We start from the raw sequence: 13845 nt of genomic DNA, 5'->3' as shown, positions 1-13845 counted from the left end.
AGTTTGGTGTTGAACGATACGATGATCCCAACCACGGTATTTACCACTCTATTGTCTACCTCCAAGTATCCACCATTTCTCAAGGTTTGATCTTTGTCACTCGTTCTCGTGGTTTCTTCTTCATGGAACGTCCTTCCGTCATGTTGATGTGCGCTTTCGTTGTTGCTCAATTGGTAGCTACCTTCATTGCCTGTTACGCTGACTGGGGCTTCACCAAGATCTACGGTTGTGGATGGAGCTGGGTTGGTATTGTCTGGATCTGGAACTTTGTGTGGTTTGTCCCTCTTGATTTCATCAAGTTCGCTATGCAATACATCTATGAACCCAAGAACACTTTGGTCGACAACAAGCCTCAAGCTAAGGAAGCTGGTTCTCGTCGCACTTCTGCCATGTCTGGTGCCTCCTCCGCTCGTTACTATGCCAACCGTACCCGTTCTTTGAAGTCTATGGAACGTCCTCAAAACTTTGGTCAAAAATTGATGGGCAAGAAGTTGTCTTCCGATCCCAAGGAAATGCGTCGTTTCTCCTCTGCTCAAACCTCTCAAGCTGCCCAAGTCTTGAACAACTAGATTATTTATATTTTTATATATTTTTTTTTTTTTACCATAGACTTTTTGTAGTTTAGTCACTTTTATTATGCTATTGTATCAACACACAAAATGAAATTCTTTTTTTATTATTATTTATTTTTCTGTATATTCTCCTTTTTTTTATTTCGTGTATGTATGAAACTTAGCTTTTAAGATCCCTCTTTCCCCCACTTTATATAATTTCTTATTAGACAACTTGAAATAAAAGCAAATTTTTTTATAAAAAAATATCACTATTTGTCTCCACTTTTTTTTTTTTTTTTTTTTTTTGATGTTTGTTCACTGTTGGGTTATCTGATGTATGAATGCAATGAAATAATAGAACTTACTCATTTTCCATTAATATTATTATTCATCACATAGTACCATTGTTAAAACTATTTTGTTTTGTCATCATCCATCACTTATCAATCATCATCATCGCTTGTGGTCACATCATTAACGAATTTTCAGCCTCACTTTTTCCACTTTTAATGTATATGCCTTTACTCTTATTATTATTCTTATTATTATTACAAGAGTATGACAAGGTCATGTTATTCCATCCATCAGCGAGAATGATCTACAAAGGAACATGTCTATCATATGTTAATGTCATCTCTTAAAAATAAATATTATCATCAACAAATATGGATTGATGTTTATCTTTCATAATCATAAATAAATGACTTTTTTTTTTTTATTATTGCAAAATGTAGAAAGATTTCATCAAAGTTATATTTTGATGCAAGTGAGGATGAGTATTTCTCTTTTTTTGGGAAGGAAAATCGTTGCTACGTTGTTACACATAGCTTATAAACTCGTTCTTTTTTTCTACTTAAAAACAAAAACAAGTAACCGATCTTCCCAACCTAATTTTTTTTTTATCCTTAGCGCTTGTGTACCATTTTATCTCCCCCCTTTCCGATCGAGAACAAACAAACCAAAAAAGTAAAATTGAATTCTAAACTTTATGAACAAATTTGATAAGCACTATCTTTCAAGATAAAAAGATATTCCTTTTGATCATACCTCTTGAAAATAAAAAAAAAAAAATATAATAAAAAAAAGAAGTATGGCTAAAATTTCTTCCCCTTCATCTTGTTCCTATTTGTTATTCACATATCCCCCCCGATACATCTTGTTACTGTTTATTTCGTTGAGTTGAGCTTCAAATCACAAACCAATCCGGTTGAGGAAATAGGATTTTTTAATGGACATGTGTTATCTAGTGCTTAATGTTTACTCTCTCGTATGAAGAAAAAATAAAGCAAAAAACGAAAAAATGGTATGGAGAAGAAAGAAATCAGTGTGTCAAATCAATTATCTGGAAGATAATAGATTCGGTTTAACTGGAAATAAAAGAGATCATCTTCATAATTATAGCGTGACAGAGAATATCTAGGTGCTGGAAGGGTAATAAGAATGCTAGCTGATGCTTGGATAGCAGGTATTGACTACACTGACCTGTGCAGCGATCCTCTACGTGATCTCATTTTTTGGTGCATACCTACCCTGTGAGACAATGTTCATAAATTTTATTACTTCACTTTATTACTCACTATTCGAAATAAAATAGAGTGTCACCCAATATCATCATTATCATCAATCATCACCAAAAATATAGATACAACCATTGCATACAAGTTTTTCTTTTTTTATTGAGTATCACCCAATATCATCATTATCATCAATTATCACCAAAAATATAGATACATTCATTGCATACAAGTTTTTCTTTTTTTTATTGTTTCTAAATAATATATATCCTATATATAAGATCCCTTCTACTTATTGATGAGTAGCAACAAATTGCTTTTGAGCTTTTGTAACTGATTCCTTGAATTGTTCCACTTCTTGCCAGCAGTCGAGTACACGAGCATCGTTTTTCCTAAATATAATACAAGAGAATTGTTTAGTATCTATGTTCATATATATATATATATATATATAAATCTGACTTCTTACTTGTAGCATAACACAAGAGCTTCTTGACGTTCAGCAATTTCGGCAGGAATCTCTTTAGGTGAAGATCTACAGAAAAAAAAAAAGAAACAAGTTTTAACATATATTTTTCCATTCCCCAGTCATATATATTTTTACCTTTGGATACGTTGAATCATATTTTTGATATCGGTACCAAGAGCCACAGAACTAACATCATTATCAATGTTTTGTTTCGCAATATCACCATACAATTGTTGTTGTTGTTGATGAGTACGTTCTAATTCTTCGGCAACACGCTGACGTACCAAGTTGTCTACTTCTTCTGAGGTATGAGCAGGAGCAGGCTGACTTGACTATATATCCAGAACAAAAACAAAACAAGAACCATTTTAGTTCTTTTTCATTATATCAAGAGAAAGTCTTCTTATCTTACCTTTTGACGTGTCTCTAATGAATCTACCAATCCTTGAGAAAACTATATATAAAAGAATATTTTATTAAGTCACGTTTTCTTTGAAAACAAATCCTCATAGTAGAATACATAAAGTAATCGATCTATCAATATTTTTTTTTTTTTTTAACCTGAAGAGGGACATTTTGGTTATAAAAAATCACAGGTTCTGTTTTGGATTGTGTGGCACCCATAGTGAAGATGGATAGTTGTACTAGTAAGAAGAAAAGGAAGAAAAAGAGAAGATAGAGGGGGTATGGACACTTGGATGAATACCTCCAACCCCGCTCAAGCTGTTTTTTTTTTTTTTTTTGCTTGCCTTTGTTGAAGGAAATGTCGTCACCTGTAAGTAAGAAAAAGTGGCAATAAGCTGAGTTTTGATTTTTTTTTTTCTTCCTCTCCAAATCAAAAAGTCTATGCACTTCTTTTTAATCATATTCTTTCTATATCACTTGCATGTATTATGATCCAACCAAACTCGACAACAACATCAAGACTATTCATTCTTGGGATTTTCATCATATTCCGTTGGTTGAATGCTGCTTTGACGCGTACTTATGATAATCCAGATGAATACTGGCAAGCAACTGAAGTGGCTCATCGCATAGTATTTGGTTATGGATACTTGACTTGGGAATGGACTCACTATATTCGAAGTTTCTTTCATCCTTTGGTCTTTGCTTTTCTTTACAAATGTTTACAATGGTGTCATTGTGATACCCCTTCTTTATTGGCAAGTAAGACAATTCTCTTTTTTTCTTATTTTTTTCTTTTAACTTTGAACTCACACTTCTTCTTGTTTAGGTTGCAACACCAAAATACCTTCAAGCAACCTTATCTGCATTCGGTGATATGGCAACTTATAGTCTAACCAAGAAAATATATGGAAATGAAATGGCTCCTTTTATAGTAAGTTCTATCTTATATATATATATATATTATCGATATTGATGACTATTTTCTTTTTAAAGCTCTCTATTATATTGGGTTCCTGGTTTCATTTTTTGATGTCAGCAAGGACATTATCTAATTCAATGGAAACAGTATTAACCATCATCGCAATGAAAGATTGGCCTTTTCCTAGTATGGTGGACATAAATGGTTCTTCATGGATAGGGTAAAATAGAAAAATCATGCTTTTACTGATTGTTTAACTGAAATGTTTTTTTTTTTTTTTTTTTTTTTTTTTTTTTTTTTTTGATTTGATATAGCAATTATCGTAAAAGTCTATTGTGGGCATCTTTGGCTTGTATCACTCGACCTACTAATGCATTGATCTGGGTATTTTTGGGTTTACAATTACTTTATTATTCTTCTCGTCGTTACCTGGTCTTAATGAATGCTGGCTTGATTGTGTAAGTCCCAAAACAAATATACAAATGAATCATTATTGATAACGATTACTATGATTACTAATGATGATGATTATAGATCATTGGTATTGATGATTAATATTGGATTGGATACAGTGCTATATAAAGGAGGATTTGATGCTTTACAACATGGTGATATCGTATTTGTGCCATGGACTTTTATCAAGACAAATGTACTTGAGTCGATTTCTGTCTTTTATGGTGCTCATCCATTCCATTGGTACTTATCACAAGGTTTGCCATTGATGCTTCTTACTTATTTACCTTTAACAGCCATTGGTATGATCTACAACAACAAGAAAGGTAGTCGCAATCTCATTTACCTGGTTATGTGGGTCGTGGGTGTTTACAGTTTCTTATCACATAAGGAATTTAGATTCATCTACCCCATCTTTCCTCTTTTACTCATGTTTACGGCACATGGACTTTCAGTGGTATGGAACAAAAGTAGTAGGCGATGGAGATGGATTTTGATTGCCATCTTATGGATACCTCAATGTATATTTGCTCTTTATGTATCATTATGGCATCAACGTGGAGTGATGGATGTTATGGTCTGGCTTGGTGAACAAACGCCTTCTTCCTCAAGTATTGGATTCCTTATGCCCTGTCACTCAACACCATGGCATTCTGTCATGCACCAACCGGAGAAAAAGGATATTATGTGGTTCTTGACCTGTGAACCTCCAATACTGAACGACAATAACAAGACAACAGCAGATGTTTATATGGATCAGGCAGATATTTTTTATCAAGACCCAGTGACATTTTTATCTAAGGACATGCCTTATTCGTGGCCTGATTATTTGGTGATGTTTGATCCTCTTTTGCAAGAACCTGGAATAAAAACGCTCTTACTGCAGAACAAAGGTTATACGGTATGTCAACGATTCTTTAACAGTCATGTGCATTGGGATCATCGAAGAAAAGGGGACGTTATTGTATTGTGTGCTCCTTCTACTTTACCTTAGATTCGCTTGGCTTTTATATTAAGTTTACCATTTGTTATATATGATCAAATAAAGTCTAGTTAAATAATCAAAAAAACAATCTTTGTGTAGAAGGTTTGGCATAATATTTACAGTAATATATATTATATATATATGCATTTTTGTCATATGGAAGAGCGGCTAGTTTAAAAAAGAAAATTCACAAAGAGGATGGTTCATAGTGTTAGAAACAAGGAGTGATGTTGAGTTTGATTTGCCATCCTTCATGTATCTCCTTTGAGTAGGGCAAGTGAAATGTGTAGTCTGGCAAATTTCATATTCCGAAGATAGTTTTTCATTGAAAACCGAATTTTTTTTTTTGTTTTTCCTACATCGCTTTATCTTCTTGTCATCATGAGCAGTGCATCCGATATTGAAAGTAATCCTCGTGGGATTCCTCGATCACCCTTTGTGGTAAGAGAAAAATAAGGAGAAAAGAATTAAAGGAATGGTTATGCAAATGATTGATATTTTATTTATTTATTTATTATTAGGAACGCGTTGAAGATTATGTATCAGAAGCTGAACCAGTTGAAATTGTATTGAAGAAATTCCAAGAAGCTATTAGGTATTATAAGAAAGTTCTAGTTACAAAAAAAAAAAAAGAAGGATATTCACTTTATTCTATATAGTAAATACAAATTTATGGAAGTCAATCTGTTACAACGACGCAAGATATTAGAGGAAAAGATCCCAGAAATAGAAAAAACATTGGCTATGGTGGCACTTTTGACTGAAAAACAAGAAGCTACAGAACCTGTTTATACCGATTTTGAATTGAATGATACTTTATATGCACAAGCAAAGATTGAACCTTCTGGTACTGTGTATCTTTGGTTAGGGGTAAGTGAATGATGATCATCTTAATTCAACTACTAAATTATACCTCCTCTTACGTATGATAGGCAAATGTTATGTTGGAATATACTTTTGAAGAAGCCACCGATCTATTGACATCCAAATTGACCACTGCTAAAAATTCGTTGAAAAACACCATTGAAGACTTATCTTTCTTACGAGATCAAATCACGACTATGGAAGTCAGTATCCTTTTTTTTGTTTATATATATATTTCGATGAATGCGACTTGTTATTTTTATTTTTATGTATCTTCTATGACACTGTATTATTACCTTGACTTTTTTTTCTCTCTTTCTTTTTATAGATACTGCTCGTGTATACAACTGGGATGTCAAGCAACGAAGGATCACACGTACTCAAACAGCTGCCGCTTGATCAACTACTTATTCATGTTATCATCATTCCCTTTTATCTCAGTCTTTATTATTTCCCTACGATATGTACTATCCGGTTCTCATTCTTCCAATCTTTACTATTGAAAATAAACTCTATACATTTAGAAATCATCTCCCTATTTCTCTTAAGTGTACCATTCAAATTATGTTTTTCAATCGCCTTCTTCCCGAGAATGATTAACCGATAGAAATCCATGATCTTGAGCCTGTCATTTGAATTGTCAACCTTTAAAGTAGTTGATTGAATTAAATAAAATAAAATAATAATAGAGACAGATCGAAAATACGATGAGACTCTTGGTAGCGTTTTATTTCAATTAGAATTGAATGAAAGAAAAGAAAAGAGAAAAAAACTATCCTAATCCAATCTTAAATGACAAGAAGCTGGGATATTTTAGTTGCACAAAATATCAGTCTAGATACGACAACCTTTATTTCACTGTAGCAGCTCGGATGCATGTAATGATATCGGTTATAGATGTCCACAACGTAATCAGGTCTCTTTTCACTGTTGTTGTCTTCAAGGGAGAGAGTGTTTGAACTAAAATATAACGAATAAACATGGTTACCAAAACAACTGACCATCAAAGTCGAGAGCGGTCGATTCTTACCAATAAGGTACCTTGTTGGGACTGGTGATGGCTAGTAGGCTTTGCATCAAAGGAGGCATTGCATCAAAGGGTGAATATAGGACGCTGTCAAGTGCATTTCAGATATGTGAGAAAGATCAAAATCCTTCATCGCTGGGAGTCTAAAAAGGAAATAAAAACAAAAGCGCTGTCAGTAGCACATAGAGATTCATTCAGGTCAAAATAATACACATACAAGGATTCGACTGCAAGGATAGCGTTTTGTTCAAGACCTGTTGATGTTCTAGCAAGTGCGATCAATGCAAATCTGGCTTCCAAATTGTCCATAATGCCATGTCGATACAAAGTATACCGTTCAAATTGTGCTTGTTGTAAGTCGTAATAAGTAACGAGACGAAACGTAAGAATTTTGATTAATAAAAACTTAGTTAAAGAGAAAAAGGACCAAATCCTATAAAAATAAATAAACTATCAGATTATCAATATACTAAACTCTAATTTAAATCTTTATGTGTTGAATTACCATAATGCTTTCAATCGACTTCTTCCCGGGAATGGCTAATCGATAGAAATCCATGATCTTGAGTACCACTCGAATTGCCAACCTTTATTTCACCGTAGCAGCTCGGATACATGTGATGATGTCGGTTACAAATAGGAGCGGTGATAAACAATATTTATACAAAGAGAAGAAGATAAAATAAAAGTTGATAAATAAAAAAGATAAAATAGAATACTGTTTTTTTCATTATAATTGGCGGAGAGGAATAAATAATTTGCGTAATTGAATAATATGATTTGCAGGTGAAAAAAGTGTGATTTGCGTTGTATTGATTATACCAAAAAGAGAATATACAAAAAAAAGAATAGAAATATGGTAAGTAAGTAGTCGCTTTTTTTTTTTTTTTTTTTTTTTGTACCTGAACAACCCAAACTTGTCGAATCGAAAGGCATCGTAGAATATTTGATTTGCTTTTTGAAAGGATGGACCATCAGTATTATCCAGGTTGCCTCCATGGCCAGACATACGGTCGAATCGAAAGGCATCGTAGAATATTTGATTTGCTTTTTGAAAGGATGGACCATCAGTATTATCCAGGTTGCCTTCATGACCAGACATACGGTTGATATCTTCAGGATTAAACGCCGTTGCGACTTTGGTCGAGGAAGAATTGAAAATCTGTTCAGTGGTACGGGGTCAGTATGTTCTTCAGCATCATATTGGTCGTATTATCGTAGTACTTCAAGGAGGACAAGGACGAGAGAGCCAACATTTCTTTGCAAGTAGACTGTATCTAGGACACCACGATTTCCCTTGAGTGGAAATAAGTCATTCCAAACGCGATGTACAGCTGCTTGATATGAAATGATTGTTTCTGGGATATTGAGATCGAACGGTTCATTGTTGGTGGTGAACGAAGCGAAAGTGTCATACAAAAATTCAGTTATCAAGTTGACAATAGGTTGATTAGGTAACTGCTACGAAAAAAAAAAAATCAATAATCTATGGACCACGTTATGCATCAATTTTTTTTTGTTAAATTTAACTTACACTCCTCCAAAGCTAAGTTCAGTTTGAACTTGCAGTATTGAATAATTCTTTTCTTGAAGTTCAGAGCTAAATGGTTAGCGATGCTGGAAGAGACTTTTTCACAATAGTCAGATAACGCTGACGGATCCATTCCATTGTGGTATATAACATATTTTGAGGACTGCAGAGAATTGATTCCAATGGTTTTGAACTTCTTCACGCGTTGGTTGTAGTGATTGACCTTCCGTGAATTAGTTGTGTTATGGAGTATATTCCATTTTTTGCGATTATGACTTGTTGAATGTTGTTGGGATTGGTAATAAAGTAACTGGTGAGAAATAAAGACAGATGGTATGAATCAAAGGGGACAATCAAAGTATACAAGTGCCACTTACAGGTTCAGGTTCTTGAAACGGTTGACCACGTATGACGTACGCTAGAGAAATGTTTGTATGCACGCGTAACAAAGTAACATTACGATCTTATTTACTTTCGATTGGATTGATATAGATAAATTGATCAAGACAATGTAACAAATAGATGTTGACCAAAGATAACAGATAATTCGTCATTAGTTTGAAATAAATAACGTACTTATATTCTAAAGACTAAAAGAAGTTGGATTGAGAAGAAGACAAAAAAAAAAAAAAAAAAAAAAAAGAAGAAAAGGGTGAGAAAAATAAAAGAAGTTTGATAAATTATAAATAAATAGAATAAATTCTGAACCCAGACTTGCATAAATTCATATTCCTTGACACTGGCAGGTTAGAAGTCTCTTGATAAATATGTCGACATAAATCAAGTAAATTCATAAAGACATCAGGTTCATGGGAATCACCATCATTGTAAAAAGAGCATACATACTTCTGTCATTTGTAATTTATAAAAAAGTGAGGTAAAAGAAGAAAATTCATAATAATGCTTGCTGTACAACTCATCATCAGGACAATCCATCTATTGAAATTGGTAAGGTTCGATATCAACCTTTTTATCATCATTGACATCTTTTTTTTTTTTTGACAATAAGGAAACAATCTGTAACCTGTGATACAAGCAAACAGTTGTGGTCATACATGATCTTTTGTATCTCAGTACCAGCCCCTCTTTTATGTACCTTCTTTCTTTCTTTCTTTCTGAAGCTCTCAGAACAGCATCATCCTCATCATCATCAATCACGAGTTCAGCTTAATTTCCTTTGATTTTCTCTAGTTGCTCTCCTTCTCCTGCAGTAGGCACCTGCAAATAGGATGTGTTAAGAAGGGAAATCAGATTTCTTTTTCCCCTCACTAGAATCACCTGCATTTTTGGGAGATCGACCTTTTATACAGTATATATATAGGGTTATATTTTCATTAAAAAAAAAGAAACAGCGTTTTTCTCTCACTTCCTTCCCTCTTACTATAGGATGATTCATCAATCTATTCTAGTCCTTTTGATGTTATGTATGGTGGCCATCCACGCTGAATACAGGTGCAATGGAAATAATGGTGCAAGCTGTTACTGGACATATTGTGGAACAACACAGAATAACCTTGGAGATGTGGATGAGGAAGGTTACAAATTAGTGTCATGGACCAAAGAGCTCACGCACGCTCAGATATGTACAAATCCGGGTGCTATGGGACTAAGCATACATCCACCTGGTAATTGTTGTGATGCTTATGGTGGAACATGTGCACTTCTTGGGCAATACAAAAGGCTTTGGTGTAAACCTGCCCCTGTCACCTATCGAAAACTTGGTAACTGTCCTGACAATCAGCACCGAATTTGTCAGATTTTAGCTAGCGAAGAAAAGTGGGATATTTGCAGTAAAGATCAGTGTAAGTACTACGTACCAAATACTTTCTTCCGTACGGAGAATTGCGACACCCGTCAGAAAGAAAGATGCAATAGCCTTCTGTCGTTGTATCCGACCACAAAAAGATGTGGGTTCAAAGGATGTTATGTGTAGCTGATGTTTTATTTTTTTTTTAAAAAAAAAAAATCACACTAACCTCTTGCTATATGAGTCAGTTCTACCTAATAACTTTAATACTTTAATACTTTTATAATTAAAAAGTCCAATTTCAAGGCTATAAGTTTGCTGCTACAATTTTTATACTTTTCATCATGTTAGTCTCTCATAGGGGCTATCAGTGTTATGAAATTAATGTTTCAAATATACTATTGAATTCTATCAGGGTCGTCAAAACAACGAAGACGGATAAAAAGATTTGATCAGCAGGAAAAAAGGATAAATATGTGTATGTAATATTTATAGAAGTGCATGTATATGCAAGACGATAATAACTAAGGAAGATTCTTTTACTTATTTTGTTAGAAAAAAAATATCTATGAATACAGCTACAATATTTGCTTGTGTCACTGGGCGCTGGTTGATTCTCTATTATCAAAAAAAAAAAAAAAAAAAAAAAGGAGTAAGTGATAATAAAAGATCGATAGAAAACCTTAACATTTTCAACAGATTGATTTTCTTGTGGCAAACTCATGAAAACAGCATCATCCTCATCGTCCTCAACCACATATCCAATTTGATTTTCTTTTGATTTGCTGTCTGTATCTATTGAGATAAAAAAAAAAACATCAGTTCGATTTCCTTTCATTTCTTTAGATATCCATCATCAATTTTCCATCTTCTTAATGTTTTTCTTTCCTCCTCCATCTCTCTCCCTCTTCCTCTCTCTCTCTCTCTCCTGCAGTAGACCTCTACACATACGGCGCATTAAGGAGAGGCGCCAACTTTTTTTTCCGCCTCACTTGATCCACCTGTATTTTCCGGAAACCAGCTTTATATATATATAAACATCGTTATTTTTTTTTTCATTGTAATCAAGATAATCTTTCTTTCTTTCCTCCTTCGCTCTTATTATAGGATGATTCAGCAGTCTATTCTAGTTCTTATGATGTTATGTTTGGTGCTCATCCACGGTGATAGCCAGTGCGCTGGGATTAATAATGAACAATGTTACTGGACAGATTGTGGGACAACCACGAGTGAAATTGGTGATGTGAATAAGGACGGATACAAATTAGTATCATGGACCAACGGGTTCACTCAAAATCAGATATGCAATTATTATGGTTCAGTAGGGAACCCTCTCCACCCACCCGGTAACTGTTGTGGTGCTTATGGTTCAGGATGCTGGAAAGGATACAAAGGTCTCTGGTGTAAAAGACCTGCTGGTACCTATAAAGAACAAAGACCTGGTGGTTGTCCTGATTATCTGTACCGAACTTGTGAAGTTATAACCAAGGCATTAGCGTTGGATGTTTGTAGCAGAGACAAGTGTACTTTCATCTCTCCAAATGGCACTTCGGTGGACTGCGACGCCAGTAAGAAAGAAAAATGCGACAAGTTTCTGGCATTAGACCCGACTGTCGACTCATGTGGTTCCGGAGGATGTCATAGAATGTAAGGCGATATCTAGTAAATGAGATTCTTTCTAGTTGTTTTATTAGAAGAAAATGTTTTGAGTGTTTTTTATAAAAATAAAGGAAGAAGATTTTTATTTTCAAAAAAAAAAATATCTATGACTACAACTATTTGCTTGTCTTGATGGATGCAGGTTATATCCTTATTGCCGAAAATAAAAAAGAGGGCGTCATTGATGATACAACGGAGATGCCAAAGCTTACTATGTTCAACAGATGGATTGTCCTGTGATACACTCATCAGGACAGCACCATCATCATCACCATGATTTTCCTTTGGTTTGTTTAACTCGCCAGTATGGAGTAGTAATAAAAAAAAGTTCAGTTTCATTTCCTGTTGGAAAAATTAGCATCATTTCAATACAAGTTGCCTAGTAGGGAGAAAAATTTTTTTTTTTTTTTTTTTTTTTTTACAGAAACTTTTCTTTTTCCTTGCTTTCTAGAGCTCCACATTAGGTCCACTTGTATTTTTGGGACATCAATTTTTTTTCACGCACTGTTTTATTGATATCATTTCAAGAGAGTCATACAAAGTACTTTCTAGTGAGCATAATGACTTTTATCGTAGCGACTTGGGAAGTGCCGTAATGTAAACAAATAGGTAGTGTTTGGAAGAGAGAGATCAGCTTCTTTTTTTCTTACTTCCCCTGCTTTGAAGATCCCCTTACTAGATACAACTGTATTTTTGCGGCATCAAGTTTTTCTTTATGAATATTATTTTACTTCAACGTCGATGGTATCATGCAAAACCTGCATAACAGTTTGGAAGGGGAAAGACGCCAATTATTTTTACAAAAAAAAAAAAAAGGATTCTTTCCCCCTTGCATGTAGATCTTTCTACTGGATCCATCCGACTTTTCGGAATACCAACTTTATATATTTAATTATCTTTTCCTTGCAATAAAAACAATTTTCTTCTCTCTCTCTCTCTCCTGTATAAACAATGAAATTCTTTATATTGAGCTGTTTTATAACATCAGTTGTCGCTAGCGTGGATCCATGTAATCCGATATATTTTAATACGTTGTTACGATCTCTCGTCGAAGGTAGAGACTTAACATGCGCGGACTGGTGGGTATTAAACTGGTCTGCGCACGGTGGTTGTATAGATCAAAAAATTATAACTAAAGAAGAAATAAATCATCGTAAGCAAACAGCTTGTGATGAGTTTACTTATACCAAAGGTATATGTGTTTCTTCTACGCGCCAAGCAAGAGATGACTGGGTGTCTGACGACTATTGCAATGCATGTGACTATACAGAAAAAAAATATGCTAATGGAACGGTGGTGAATATCCCTCAAGGTACTGAAATAGGCGCGTGCTCTTGTTTTGATGTTAAGAAAGGCGGCCTATGTCCAAACAGATGATACCATGATTATTATTTTTTTTAATAATAAAAATCCCTCTTTCTCCTACTTTCTACTCTTTTACTGCTCTATTTTTGGATAATTCCCTTAAATCAGGAAAAACAGTCTACAGGACGCAAATAATAATAATAAAAAAAAAAGAAAAGGAAAAAAGGATTCCCATCTCCTCTACTTTATAGGACTTTACTACCATATTTTTTTGGAAGTTTAAAAATTCTCTTAAATCCAGCGACAACAACAGTCGTATTAGCAAGGTTGAAGCCACACAGCCTCTTTAAATACGATATTAAATAATATCAGGAGCGGAAAAGGCATGATCAGCGTTAAAAAAAAAAGTA

The 13845-nt window shown here is 34.1% G+C and overlaps 8 protein-coding genes across 8 annotated transcripts; 6 read left to right on the top strand and 2 right to left on the bottom strand.

Annotated features, from left to right (window-relative positions):
- Positions 1–2214: 2214 nt before the first annotated feature.
- BX664DRAFT_330408 (uncharacterized protein) lies at positions 2215–3229 on the bottom strand. The gene is made up of 5 exons (XM_051544969.1): positions 3099–3229; positions 2950–2991; positions 2673–2869; positions 2538–2603; positions 2215–2460 (listed from the first exon to the last, which is right to left on the bottom strand). Exons 1-5 carry the CDS (start codon positions 3159–3161, stop codon positions 2361–2363), a joined length of 468 nt encoding a protein of 155 aa, XP_051402172.1. The 5' UTR covers positions 3162–3229; the 3' UTR covers positions 2215–2360.
- Positions 3230–3373: 144 nt separating this feature from the next.
- BX664DRAFT_113008 (Alg9-like mannosyltransferase family-domain-containing protein) lies at positions 3374–4111 on the top strand. Its single transcript, XM_051539718.1, has 3 exons — positions 3374–3704; positions 3772–3876; positions 3939–4111. Exons 1-2 carry the CDS (start codon positions 3431–3433, stop codon positions 3816–3818), a joined length of 321 nt encoding a protein of 106 aa, XP_051402171.1. The 5' UTR covers positions 3374–3430; the 3' UTR covers positions 3819–3876; positions 3939–4111.
- Positions 3374–5387, top strand: BX664DRAFT_330407 (Alg9-like mannosyltransferase family-domain-containing protein). Its single transcript, XM_051544968.1, has 4 exons — positions 3374–3876; positions 3939–4084; positions 4179–4322; positions 4399–5387. Exons 1-4 carry the CDS (start codon positions 3820–3822, stop codon positions 5309–5311), a joined length of 1260 nt encoding a protein of 419 aa, XP_051402170.1. The 5' UTR covers positions 3374–3819; the 3' UTR covers positions 5312–5387.
- A 287-nt stretch (positions 5388–5674) lies between these two features.
- BX664DRAFT_330404 (Prefoldin subunit-domain-containing protein) lies at positions 5675–6808 on the top strand. Its single transcript, XM_051544967.1, has 5 exons — positions 5675–5743; positions 5824–5897; positions 5962–6172; positions 6235–6373; positions 6495–6808. Exons 1-5 carry the CDS (start codon positions 5684–5686, stop codon positions 6563–6565), a joined length of 555 nt encoding a protein of 184 aa, XP_051402169.1. The 5' UTR covers positions 5675–5683; the 3' UTR covers positions 6566–6808.
- A 66-nt stretch (positions 6809–6874) lies between these two features.
- Positions 6875–9278, bottom strand: BX664DRAFT_372559 (uncharacterized protein; the record flags this gene model as incomplete). Its single annotated transcript, XM_051548677.1, has 7 exons — positions 6875–7336; positions 7411–7598; positions 7699–7780; positions 8096–8355; positions 8418–8654; positions 9102–9142; positions 9197–9278. The coding sequence occupies 7 exons, from the start codon at positions 9276–9278 to the stop codon at positions 7243–7245; spliced, it is 984 nt and encodes a 327-aa protein (XP_051402168.1). The 3' UTR covers positions 6875–7242.
- Positions 9279–10111: 833 nt separating this feature from the next.
- BX664DRAFT_313736 (uncharacterized protein) lies at positions 10112–10923 on the top strand (the record flags this gene model as incomplete). Its single annotated transcript, XM_051542635.1, has 2 exons — positions 10112–10526; positions 10766–10923. The coding sequence occupies 2 exons, from the start codon at positions 10112–10114 to the stop codon at positions 10921–10923; spliced, it is 573 nt and encodes a 190-aa protein (XP_051402167.1).
- A 656-nt stretch (positions 10924–11579) lies between these two features.
- On the top strand, positions 11580–12370 carry BX664DRAFT_313735 (uncharacterized protein; the record flags this gene model as incomplete). Its single annotated transcript, XM_051542634.1, has 2 exons — positions 11580–12118; positions 12202–12370. The coding sequence occupies 2 exons, from the start codon at positions 11580–11582 to the stop codon at positions 12368–12370; spliced, it is 708 nt and encodes a 235-aa protein (XP_051402166.1).
- A 711-nt stretch (positions 12371–13081) lies between these two features.
- BX664DRAFT_313734 (uncharacterized protein) lies at positions 13082–13507 on the top strand (the record flags this gene model as incomplete). Its single annotated transcript, XM_051542633.1, has 1 exon — positions 13082–13507. One exon carries the CDS (start codon positions 13082–13084, stop codon positions 13505–13507), a length of 426 nt encoding a protein of 141 aa, XP_051402165.1.
- Between the last annotated feature and the right edge of the window lie 338 nt (positions 13508–13845).

This window comes from Halteromyces radiatus (assembly GCF_025201355.1).
Source record: "Halteromyces radiatus strain CBS 162.75 chromosome Unknown BX664scaffold_3, whole genome shotgun sequence".
Classification (NCBI taxonomy): Eukaryota; Fungi; Mucoromycota; class Mucoromycetes; order Mucorales; family Cunninghamellaceae; genus Halteromyces; species Halteromyces radiatus.
This window is presented reverse-complemented; position numbering and strand designations above follow the sequence as displayed.